General features: G+C 44.7%; 1 protein-coding gene across 1 annotated transcript in view; it reads left to right on the plus strand.

Annotated features, from left to right (window-relative positions):
* Window positions 1-969: 969 nt before the first annotated feature.
* LOC118944725 (trophinin-like) overlaps window positions 970-12681 on the plus strand; it is a 36657-nt gene continuing 24945 nt past the window's right edge. Inside the window, exon 1 of the mRNA XM_036965249.1 lies at window positions 970-1278. Coding sequence (XP_036821144.1) covers window positions 1203-1278 — 76 coding nt within the window. The 5' untranslated portion in view covers window positions 970-1202. The remainder of the gene's footprint in view (window positions 1279-12681) is intronic.

Below are 12681 nucleotides of genomic sequence, written 5' to 3' on the forward strand. Positions count from 1 at the left end.
GTGCTAGAGTAGTTGGAGAAGAGTAGTTGGAGTGGAGTAGTTGGAGTGGAGTAGTTGGAGTAGAGTAGTTGTGCTAGAGTAATTGGAGTAGTGTAGAGTAGTTGGAGAGAGTAGAGTTAAACAGTTGGAGTAGTGTAGAGTAGCTGGAGGTTTAGGAAAGCTTCTAAAGTTTGTAATATCTACTTTAAAATGTCAGACTTGATTTCCCCCAACGAAAAATGTATCAACCCCTAAAAATAATGTCCACTAATTGTCCTCATTCACACTGTCTGTTGCTGCAGGACTATTTCCGGCTGTAGCAAACTAGCTCAAGTGTAGATCTTACTTCTTCTGTCGATGAATGACAATGCAGTATTGAAAAGCAGACACTAGGTGTCCCTGCCGTCATGTCAATTTGTATAAACAGCCACGAAGCCTACGTCCTAGTTTGCATGGCAGCAGGTGGTAGGAAGAGGGAGGACATCGAACATATTGAATACTTCACGTTTTCTGTCTCTTTGTGTTCTTCAGTTAGCCCCCCCCCCCCCCCCCCCTCCCCTCCTGGTAGCCTTGTTTCATTTGAACATTCTTGAAAGATGTCCCTCAGCCTCAGGTGAGGGGTGCTCATTTAGGGGTGTATGAGTAAAGCTTAGTCAAGCAGTATCAATATCAGCACAGATTTCGAATGAACTACTAACCCTAACCTAAAAGTGGGCTGAGAATCAATTTCTCTATCCAAAAATAGGACAGAAGAAGCAGAACCAACATTGACCATCAAAGATAAAGACCGTATAGACCATTTCCCTACGGCTGTTCTCTGATATAAAGTCATCTGACACAGTCACAGGTGTAGCTCCCATTACCGTCGGTCCACTGCGTTCTCCTGTGACGTCATTGCGGGTCCCCCACCATATGAATGTATAATATGAATGTCCCCGCCACCACAGACCGAGCAATTCCCGCTCCCCAATCCGCTCCAGAATTTCAAGGGTTTGGATGCCCTTGTGTCGTATGTGTGTTTGGTTTTTTCCTCTCTTTTTCTGGCCAAACCCAGTTATTGCACTTTAGCGAAACATTTTGTTTCGGTGAATCCAGCGCGGTATAGGTCTGCCCGTAGCTCGGTGAAGAAACATGGGGATTTGATTCTATTTCCAACGGGACAGGAATTGGATCGTGTTGGTACATCAGACAATAGTTGTATTTTAGGTGGTGTCTGTCTAAAAATGAAGCACCCGAAGCTATGGAGAGCGTTGCTTTTCATGACGGTGTTGTACCAGTTTGGGACGTCAAGCAGATACGGTAAGATGATGTTGGAGTGTCGGGAACATGGAGTTTTAGTGGAGGCAGAGATGGAAGAGAAGAGGCAGTGATAGAGGGAAACTTCACTGAGCGGTAGCTACTGAAGCAGTGTTTGGAATGAGGTCCGCGGTTTAGAGAAATGTATGATTCACACGTTTTTACCTTAAAGATCTACAAGGTGTGAATGGCATTACATTTCATCAAAGTAATGAAATAAATCGGAATTGGGAAGAGATATTGAGTAAATACATTTTTATTAGTTGGATGTTTTTAAATAGCTTTGGTGTCGGTTTTTGTAACTTCAATTAACAGCTAAACGTTTAACAATTAACAGCTAAAACAACCACAGTTCACTGTTGACAAGAAAAAGTCCATAAAGTAGAAATGGTTTTCTATTGGCTTTATGAAATACCAGCTTTATAGCTTTCAGACCTAAAGTTTGCAGTATCGGCTTTCTACTTGCATGAAGTTTATGCGTTTCAGAACCACGGAGAGCAACTAGGCTACGGTTTAGCGCTACTTGCATTGCCTGTTCAGATTATACTCTCCGTCTCTTCTCTGCAAACCTTCGTCTCCACTTCCCTGTTTTTTATACCCCTCTCTATTCCTACTCCCCCCTCCTCCTACACCCTCGTCACACCATTTAGTTCCACATTGAGCATTATTCTGACTCTCAGGTCTCATAATGCCTAGCTCCCTGGTAACAGAGGAGCACCGCCTCATCCCAGCCAGTTACCATGGCTACCTGGCGTTATAAAGGTGAAGGTTCAGGGATTTAGTTATTTCTGTATTGTTATTCATTAGAATAATGGAAGCAGTTAGTATGGCCATTAAATGAATGTGTTCCCTGTTTGACTTAAACATGCATTTTTAATGTTGTCACTCATCATTATTTACAGCATCTGTGTTCCATCTCCGTGTTTGTCTGTTATGCTGTGGAATATGCTGTCTCCATAGGTGTTGGTTTGGCCCTACCGAGCTAATTATAAGATCCCTTCATCTCTTGCGTTTCTTTTGTACACTGAAGTGCATCTGGCAGTAAGTGAATGTGGATAAATGAAAAGAGTTCAAACAAAAGTGTGTGGATCGCAGATCTCCCTTTAGAAGCATCCTCTGAACAATATGAATGAGGGAACAAACACCCAGAATATACAGGGAACAAACACCCAGAATATACGGGGAACAAACACCCAGAATATACGGGGAACAAACAGCCTGAATATACGGGGAACAAACAGCCAGAATATACAGGGAACAAACACCAAGAATATACAGGGAACAAACAGCCAGAATATACGGGGAACAAACACCAAGAATATACAGGGAACAAACACCCAGAATATACGGGGAACAAACACCCAGAATATACAGGGAACAAACACCAAGAATATACAGGGAACAAACACCCAGAATATACGGGGAACAAACAGCCAGAATATACGGGGAACAAACACCAAGAATATACAGGGAACAAACACCCAGAATATACGGGGAACAAACACCCAGAATATACGGGGAACAAACACCCAGAATATACGGGGAACAAACACCCAGAATATACAGGGAACAAACAGCCAGAATATACGGGGAACAAACACCCTGGATGAACAGGGAACAAACACCCAGAATATACGGGGAACAAACACCAAGAATATACAGGGAACAAACAGCCAGAATATACGGGGAACAAACACCCAGAATATACAGGGAACAAACACCCAGAATATACAGGGAACAAACACCAAGAATATACAGGGAACAAACACCCAGAATATACGGGGAACAAACAGCCAGAATATACGGGGAACAAACACCAAGAATATACAGGGAACAAACAGCCAGAATATACGGGGAACAAACACCAAGAATATACAGGGAACAAACACCCAGAATATACGGGGAACAAACACCCAGAATATACAGGGAACAAACACCCAGAATATACAGGGAACAAACACCCAGAATATACGGGGAACAAACACCCTGGATGAACAGGGAACAAACACCCAGAATATAATGAACAGGGAACAAACACCCTGAATATACGGGGAACAAACACCCAGAATATACAGGGAACAAACACCCAGAATATACGGGGAACAAACACCCAGAATATACGGGGAACAAACACCCAGAATATACGGGGAACAAACACCCAGAATATACAGGGAACAAACACCCAGAATATACAGGGAACAAACACCCAGAATATACGGGGAACAAACACCAAGAATATACAGGGAACAAACACCCAGAATATACGGGGAACAAACACCCAGAATATACGGGGAACAAACACCCAGAATATACGGGGAACAAACACCCAGAATATACAGGGAACAAACAGCCAGAATATACGGGGAACAAACACCCTGGATGAACAGGGAAAAAACACCCAGAATATACGGGGAACAAACACCAAGAATATACAGGGAACAAACAGCCAGAATATACGGGGAACAAACACCCAGAATATACAGGGAACAAACACCCAGAATATACAGGGAACAAACACCCAGAATATACAGGGAACAAACACCCAGAATATACGGGGAACAAACAGCCAGAATATACAGGGAACAAACACCAAGAATATACAGGGAACAAACAGCCAGAATATACGGGGAACAAACACCAAGAATATACAGGGAACAAACACCCAGAATATACGGGGAACAAACACCCAGAATATACAGGGAACAAACACCCAGAATATACAGGGAACAAACACCCAGAATATACGGGGAACAAACACCCTGGATGAACAGGGAACAAACACCCAGAATATAATGAACAGGGAACAAACACCCTGAATATACGGGGAACAAACACCCAGAATATACAGGGAACAAACACACAGAATATACGGGGAACAAACACCCAGAATATACGGGGAACAAACAACCAGAATATACGGGGAACAAACACCCAGAATATACAGGGAACAAACACCCAGAATATACAGGGAACAAACACCCAGAATATACGGGGAACAAACACCCAGAATATACAGGGAACAAACACCCAGAATATACAGGGAACAAACACCCAGAATATACAGGGAACAAACAGCCTGAATATACGGGGAACAAACAGCCAGAATATACGGGGAACAAACACCAAGAATATACAGGGAACAAACACCCAGAATATACAGGGAACAAACACCCAGAATATACAGGGAACAAACACCCAGAATATACAGGGAACAAACACCCAGAATATACGGGGAACAAACACCCTGGATGAACAGGGAACAAACACCCAGAATATAATGAACAGGGAACAAACACCCTGAATATACGGGGAACAAACACCCAGAATATACAGGGAACAAACACCCAGAATATACGGGGAACAAACACCCAGAATATACGGGGAACAAACACCCAGAATATACGGGGAACAAACACCCAGAATATACAGGGAACAAACACCCAGAATATACGGGGAACAAACACCCAGAATATACGGGGAACAAACACCCTGGATGAACAGGGAACAAACACCCAGAATATAATGAACAGGGAACAAACACCCTGAATATACGGGGAACAAACACCCAGAATATACAGGGAACAAACACACAGAATATACGGGGAACAAACACCCAGAATATACGGGGAACAAACAACCAGAATATACGGGGAACAAACACCCAGAATATACAGGGAACAAACACCCAGAATATACAGGGAACAAACACCCAGAATATACGGGGAACAAACACCCAGAATATACAGGGAACAAACACCCAGAATATACAGGGAACAAACACCCAGAATATACAGGGAACAAACAGCCTGAATATACGGGGAACAAACAGCCAGAATATACGGGGAACAAACACCAAGAATATACAGGGAACAAACACCCAGAATATACAGGGAACAAACACCCAGAATATACAGGGAACAAACACCCAGAATATACAGGGAACAAACACCCAGAATATACGGGGAACAAACACCCTGGATGAACAGGGAACAAACACCCAGAATATAATGAACAGGGAACAAACACCCTGAATATACGGGGAACAAACACCCAGAATATACAGGGAACAAACACCCAGAATATACGGGGAACAAACACCCAGAATATACGGGGAACAAACACCCAGAATATACGGGGAACAAACACCCAGAATATACAGGGAACAAACACCCAGAATATACGGGGAACAAACACCCAGAATATACGGGGAACAAACACCCAGAATATACAGGGAACAAACACCCAGAATATACGGGGAACAAACACCCAGAATATACGGGGAACAAACACCCAGAATATACAGGGAACAAACACCAAGAATATACAGGGAACAAACACCCAGAATATACAGGGAACAAACACCAAGAATATACAGGGAACAAACACCCAGAATATACAGGGAACAAACACCAAGAATATACGGGGAACAAACACCCAGAATATAATGAACAGGGAACAAACACCCAGAATATACAGGGAACAAACACCCAGAATATACAGGGAACAAACACCCAGAATATACGGGGAACAAACACCCAGAATATACAGGGAACAAACACCAAGAATATACAGGGAACAAACACCCAGAATATACAGGGAACAAACACCAAGAATATACAGGGAACAAACACCAAGAATATACGGGGAACAAACACCCAGAATATAATGAACAGGGAACAAACACCCTGAATATAATGAACGGGGAACAAACACCCTGAATATATTTTCTGACATGTCTTATCCACATGTCTGTCTGTCTGTCTGTCTGTCTGTCTGTCTGTCTGTCTGTCTGTCTGTCTGTCTGTCTCTGTCTCTGTCTCTCTCTCTCTCTGTCTCTCTCTCTCTCTCTCTCTCGCTCTGTGTGTTGTCAGGGGAGAGCTATTAGTCATTGCATACATCATGACAGCTCTGGGTACATGATGGAGACCAGGAGGTTTTAGCTGGGTACATGATGGAGACCAGGAGGTTTTAGCTGGGTACATGATGCAGGAGACCAGGAGGTTTTAGCTGGGTGCATGATAGAGACCAGGAGGTTTTAGCTGGGTACATGATGGAGACCAGGAGGTTTTAACTGGGTACATGACAGAGACCAGGAGGTTTTAGCTGGGTACATGATGGAGACCAGGAGGTTTTAACTGGGTACATGACAGAGACCAGGAGGTTTTAGCTGGGTACATGATGTAGACCAGGAGGTTTTACTGGGTACATGATGGAGACCAGGAGGTTTAAACTGGGTACATGACAGAGACCAGGAGGTTTTAGCTGGGTACATGATGTAGGAGACCAGGAGGTTTTACTGGGTACATGATGGAGACCAGGAGGTTTTACCTGGGTACATGATGGAGACCAGGATGTTTTAGCTGGGTACATGATGGAGACCAGGAGGTTTTACCTGGGTACATGATGGAGACCAGGAGGTTTTACCTGGGTACATGATGGAGTGCAGGAGGTTTTAGATGGGTACATGATGGAGACCAGGAGGTTTTAGCTGGGTACATAATGTAGGAGACTAGAAGGTTTTGCTGGGTACATGATGTAGGAGACCAGGAGGTTTTAGCTGGGTACATGATGTAGGAGACCAGGAGGTTTTAGCTGGGTACATGATGTAGGAGACTAGAAGGTTTTGCTGGGTACATGATGTAGGAGACTAGAACGTTTTGCTGGGTACATCATGTAGGAGACCAGGAGGTTTTGCTGGGTACATGATGTAGGAGACCAGGAGGTTTAAGCTGGGTACATCATGTAGGAGACCAGGGGGTTTTAGATGGGTACATGATGGAGACCAGGAGGTTTTAGCTGGGTACATGATGTAGGAGACCAGGAGGTTTTTCTGGGTACATGTAAGAGACCAGGAGGTTTAAGCTGGGTACATGATTGAGGTGGCCAGGAGGTTTTACCTGGGTACATGATGGAGACCAGGAGGTTTTACCTGGGTACATGATGGAGACTAGGAGGTTTTACCTGGGTACAGGATGGAGACCAGGAGGTTTTAGCTGGGTACATGATGTAGGAGACCAGGAGGTTTTTCTGGGTACATGTAAGAGACCAGGAGGTTTAAGCTGGGTACATGATTGAGGTGACCAGGAGGTTTTACCTGGGTACATGATGGAGACCAGGAGGTTTTACCTGGGTACATGATGGAGACTAGGAGGTTTTACCTGGGTACAGGATGGAGACCAGGAGGTTTTAGCTGGGTACATGATGGAGACCAGAAGGTTTTAGCTGGGTACATTATGTAGGAGACCAGGAGGTTTTTCTGGGTACAGGTAAGAGACCAAGAGGTTTTGCCTGGGTACAGGATGCATGCGGACACGCTGAACTCTTTGTTTCCACTCTGGGGAAATAAGGGCAATTCCGGGTTAACATTTTGTTACCAAAGACCGGGCTATATGTTGGGTTATAGGTTGAACCTGCACTCCAGACACGTTCGATCAAATCGCTCAAAGATTTCTAAAAGATGTCTGGTCTGCTGGGAGGATACATGTGTTTGTGTTGTCTGACATTGTGGATGTGTGTGTCTGTGCTATCTGTCTGTGTATAATAGCTAAAGGCTAATAGCCATGGAAGAGATCAGTCCAATCTGTCCAGGCAGCCGTCAATTCTGAGGTCTGTGAAAGCATTATCCCTATTCTCCACTGGTTTTCGTTGATAATCAATACTGAGTTCTGTGATAGCATTATCCCTATTCTCCACTGGTTTCAGTCTATAATCAATACTGAGTTCTGTGAAAGCATTATCCCTATTCTCCACTGGTTTCAGTCCATAATCAATACTGAGGTCTGTGAAAGCATTATCCGTATTCTCCACTGGTTTCAGTCCATAATCAATACTGAGGTCTGTGAAAGCATTATCCCTATTCTCCACTGGTTTCAGTCCATAATCAATACTGAGGTCTGTGAAAGCATTATCCGTATTCTCCACTGGTTTCAGTCCATAATCAATCACCACAGTTCACTATTGTCAGTTACTGATGTTTTATTGACCAGCTTTGTGCTATGTTATATTCCTCATTACATTTGACACCTGAAACCAGACCAAGCACTCAACAACAAGAATGTCATATGACCGTGTCCCCAGCTGCTACTGTAGAAAGGACATGGTATCCAGGCATGGTATCCATTCAACAACAAGAATGTCATATGACCGTGTCCTCAGCTGCTACTGTAGAAAGGACATGGTATCCAGGCATGGTATCCATTCAACAACAAGAATGTCATATGACCGTGTCCTCAGCTGCTACTGTAGAAAGGACATGGTATCCAGGCAGAAATGGCAGAACAGAACTATCGCTGCATTGTTCCTGCCCCACACTGTCCTTCCTTTTGTTGCCCCAGAGAGAGAAGGACAGGAATAACAGTAACCTAGTTCAGACTTTACTCTGAGCCCCACCTCACCCCACCTCCATCTAGGCCAGTTCAGACTTTACTCTGGACCCCACCTCCTTCTAGACCAGTTCAGACTTTACTCTGAGCACCACCTCCTTCTAGACCAGTTCAGACTTTACTCTGAGCCCCACCTCACCCCACCTCCATCTAGGCAAGTTCAGACATTACTCTGAGCCCCACCTCCTTCTAGACCAGTTCAGACATTACTCTGAGCCCCACCTCACCCCACCTCCTTCTAGGCCAGTTCAGACTTTACTCTGAGCCCCACCTCCATCAAGGCCAGTTCAGTCTTTACTCTGAGCCCCACCTCCATCTAGGCCAGTTCAGACTTTACTCTGAGCCCCACCTCACCCCACCTCCTTCTAGGCCAGTTCAGACTTTACTCTGAGTTATGTTTTATAGCCCCAATTCTTCATCAATTTGTCCTTCTGTGTTCTGCTGGCAGTAGACTCTGACTGACCAGCCCTGCAAGCACACACACACACACACACACACACACACACACACACACACACACACACACACACACACACACACACACACACACACACACACACACACACACACACACACACACACACACACACACTAGATCTGGGCCTCCATACTCCACCCATACTTCCTCCATACTCTACCCATACTTCCTCCATACTCTACCCATACTTCCTCCGTACTCTACCCATACTTCCTCCATACTCTACCCATACTTCCTCCATACTCTACCCATACTTCCTCCGTACTCTACCCATACTTCCTCCATACTCTACCCATACTTCCTCCATACTCTACCCATACTTCCTCCGTACTCTACCCATACTTCCTCCATACTCTACCCATACTTCCTCCGTACTCTACCCATACTTCCTCCGGACTCTACCCATACTTCCTCCATACTCTACCCATACTTCCTCCATACTCTACCCATACTTCCTCCATACTCTACCCATACTTCCTCCATACTCTACCCATACTTCCTCCGTACTCTACCCATACTTCCTCCATACTCTACCCATACTTCCTCCATACTCCACCCATACTCCGTCCATACTCTACCCATACTTCCTCCGTACTCTACCCATACTTCCTCCATACTCTACCCATACTTCCTCTGTACTCTACCCATACTCCCTCCATACTCTACCCATACTTCCTCCATACTCTACCCATACTTCCTCCGTACTCTACCCATACTTCCTCCATACTCTACCCATACTTCCTCCATACTCTACCCATACTTCCTCCATACTCTACCCATACTTCCTCCATACTCTACCCATACTTCCTCCATACTCTACCCATACTTCCTCCGTACTCTACCCATACTTCCTCCATACTCTGCCCATACTTCCTCCATACTCTACCCATACTTCCTCCATACTCTACCCATACTTCCTCCATACTCTACCCATACTTCCTCCGTACTCTACCCATACTTCCTCCATACTCTACCCATACTTCCTCCATACTCTACCCATACTTCCTCCGTACTCTACCCATACTTCCTCCATACTCTACCCATACTTCCCCCATACTCTACCCATACTTCCTCCATACTCTACCCATACTTCCTCCATACTCTACCCATACTTCCTCCATACTCTACCCATGTCTATATACAGTGTTGTAACGATGTGCAAATAGTTAAAGTACACAAGGGATAATAAATTAGCATAAATATGGGTTGTATTTACAATGGTGTTTGTTCTTCACTGCTTGCCCTTTTCTTGTGGCAACAGGTCACAAATATTGCTGCTGTGATGGAACAGTGTGGTATTTCACCCAGTAGATATGGGAGTTTATCAAAATTGGATTTGTTTTTTCGAATTCTTTGTGGGTCTGTGTAATCTGAGGGAAATATGTCTCTCTAATATGGTCATATGTTGGACAGGAGGTTAGGAAGTGCAGCTCAGTTTCCACCTCATTTTGTGGGCAATGTGCACATAGCCTGTCTTCTCTTGAGAGCCAGGTCTGCCTACGGCGGCCTTTCTCAATAGCGAGGCTATGCTCACTGAGTCTGTACATAGTCAAATCTTTCCTTAATTTTGGGTAAGTCACAGTGGTCAGGTATTCTACTGCTGTGTACTCTCTGTGTAGTGCCAAATAGCATTCTAGTTTCCTCTGTTTTTTTGTTAATTCTTTCCAATGTGTCAAGTAATTATCTTTTTGTTTTCTCATGATTTGGTTGAGTCTAATTGTGCTGCTGTCCTGGGGCTATGTGGGGTCTGTTTGTGTTTGTGAACAGAGCCTCAGGACCAGCTTGCTTAGGGGACTCTTCTCCAGGTTCATCTCTCTGTTGGTGATGGCTTTGTTATAATTTGCAAATAAATTAATTAAAAATCCTACAATGTGATTTTCTGTATTTTTTTCTCTAATTTTGTCTGTCATAGTTGAAGTGTACCTATGATGAAAATTACAGGCCTCTCTCATCTTTTTAAGTAGGAGAACTTGCACAATTGGTGGCTGACTAAATACTTTTTTGCCCCACTGTATTCTCATTCTCTTCCACAGTGCGAGACAGAGTGAATATATGGTACAGGAACCTCATGCTGTTTGCTGTTATGTCACATGTGATAGTATGTCTGTACAGTGTGCATCTATCTGTGATCAGACTTGTGTGTTCGTTGGGTTTGTTCCTCTGATAGCTAATCTCTTGTGGACAGAAGTACGTAATATAAATCTATCGAGTATCTGGCACAGCGTTTTGGTTCTGGGTTGCTGAGATTACTTATAGCTGATGCTTGATGAGTGTGTGACGCCCTTACAGCTAACATTAGTAGAGCAGGTAGCAGGTTGCGGGTAGCGGGTAGAGGGTAGTGGGTAAAGGGTAGCGGGTAGCGGGTAGCAGGTAGAAGGTAGCAGGTAGAAGGTAGCAGGTAGTAGGTAAGAGGTAGCAGGTAGAAGGTAGCAGGTAGAAGGTAGCAGGTAGCAGGTAGTAGGTAGGAGGTAGAAGGTAATAAGTAGCAGGTAGCAGGTAGAAAGTAGTAAGTAGTAGGTAGCAGGTAGTAGGTAAGAGGTAGGAGGTAGAAGGTAGTAGGTATCAGGTAGAAGGTAGTAGGTAGTAGGTAGCAGGTATCAGGTAGAAGGTAGTAGGTAGTAGGTAGCAGGTAGCAGGTAGCAGGTAGAAAGTAGTAGGTAGTAGGTAAGAGGTAGCAGGTAGAAGGTAGCTGGTAGCAGGTAGAAGGTAGCAGGTAGCAGGTAGAAGTTAGTAGGTAGTAGGTAGCAGGAAGCAGGTAGAAGGTAGTAGGTAGCAGGTAGCAGGTAGTATGTAGCAGGTAGCAGGTAGCAGGTAGAAAGTAGTAGGTAGTAGGTAAGAGGTAGCAGGTAGAAGGTAGCAGGTAGCAGGTAGTAGGTAGCAGGTAGCAGGTAGTATGTAGCAGGTAGCAGGTAGCAGGTAGCAGGTAGCAGGTAGCAGGTAGAAAGTAGTAGGTAGTAGGTAAGAGGAAGCAGGTAGAAGGTAGTAGGTAGCAGGTAGCAGGTAGTATGTAGTAGGTAGTAGGTAAGAGGTAGCAGGTAGAAGGTAGCAGGTAGCAGGTAGTAGGTAGCAGGAAGCAGGTAGAAGGTAGCAGGTAGCAGGTAGCAGGTAGTAGGTAGCAGGAAGCAGGTAGAAGGTAGTAGGTAGCAGGGAGCAGGTAGAAAGTAGTAGGTAGTAGGTAAGAGGTAGCAGGTAGAAGGTAGCAGGTAGCAGGTAGTAGGTAGCAGGAAGCAGGTAGAAGGTAGTAGGTAGCAGGTAGCAGGTAGTAGGTAGTAGGTAAGAGGTAGCAGGTAGCAGGTAGCAGGTAGCAGGTATAACCTAGACTCTTTAGAAGTTACTGTAACAGTTTCCAATCAATTAATGCTTTTAACAGAGCTGCTGTTAATCTCTCTCTCTCACCATATCTCTCTCACCCGCTCTCTCACACATCTCTCTCCCTCTGTCTCTCCTCCATCTCTCCCTCTCTCTCCTCCATCTCTCCCCCTCTCTCTCTCTCGTCCATCTCTCCCTCTCCCTCTCCCCATATCTCTCTCTCCACCCCCTCTCTCT

This window comes from Oncorhynchus mykiss, chromosome 3, assembly GCF_013265735.2.
Source record: "Oncorhynchus mykiss isolate Arlee chromosome 3, USDA_OmykA_1.1, whole genome shotgun sequence".
NCBI classification, from domain to species: domain Eukaryota; kingdom Metazoa; phylum Chordata; class Actinopteri; order Salmoniformes; family Salmonidae; genus Oncorhynchus; species Oncorhynchus mykiss.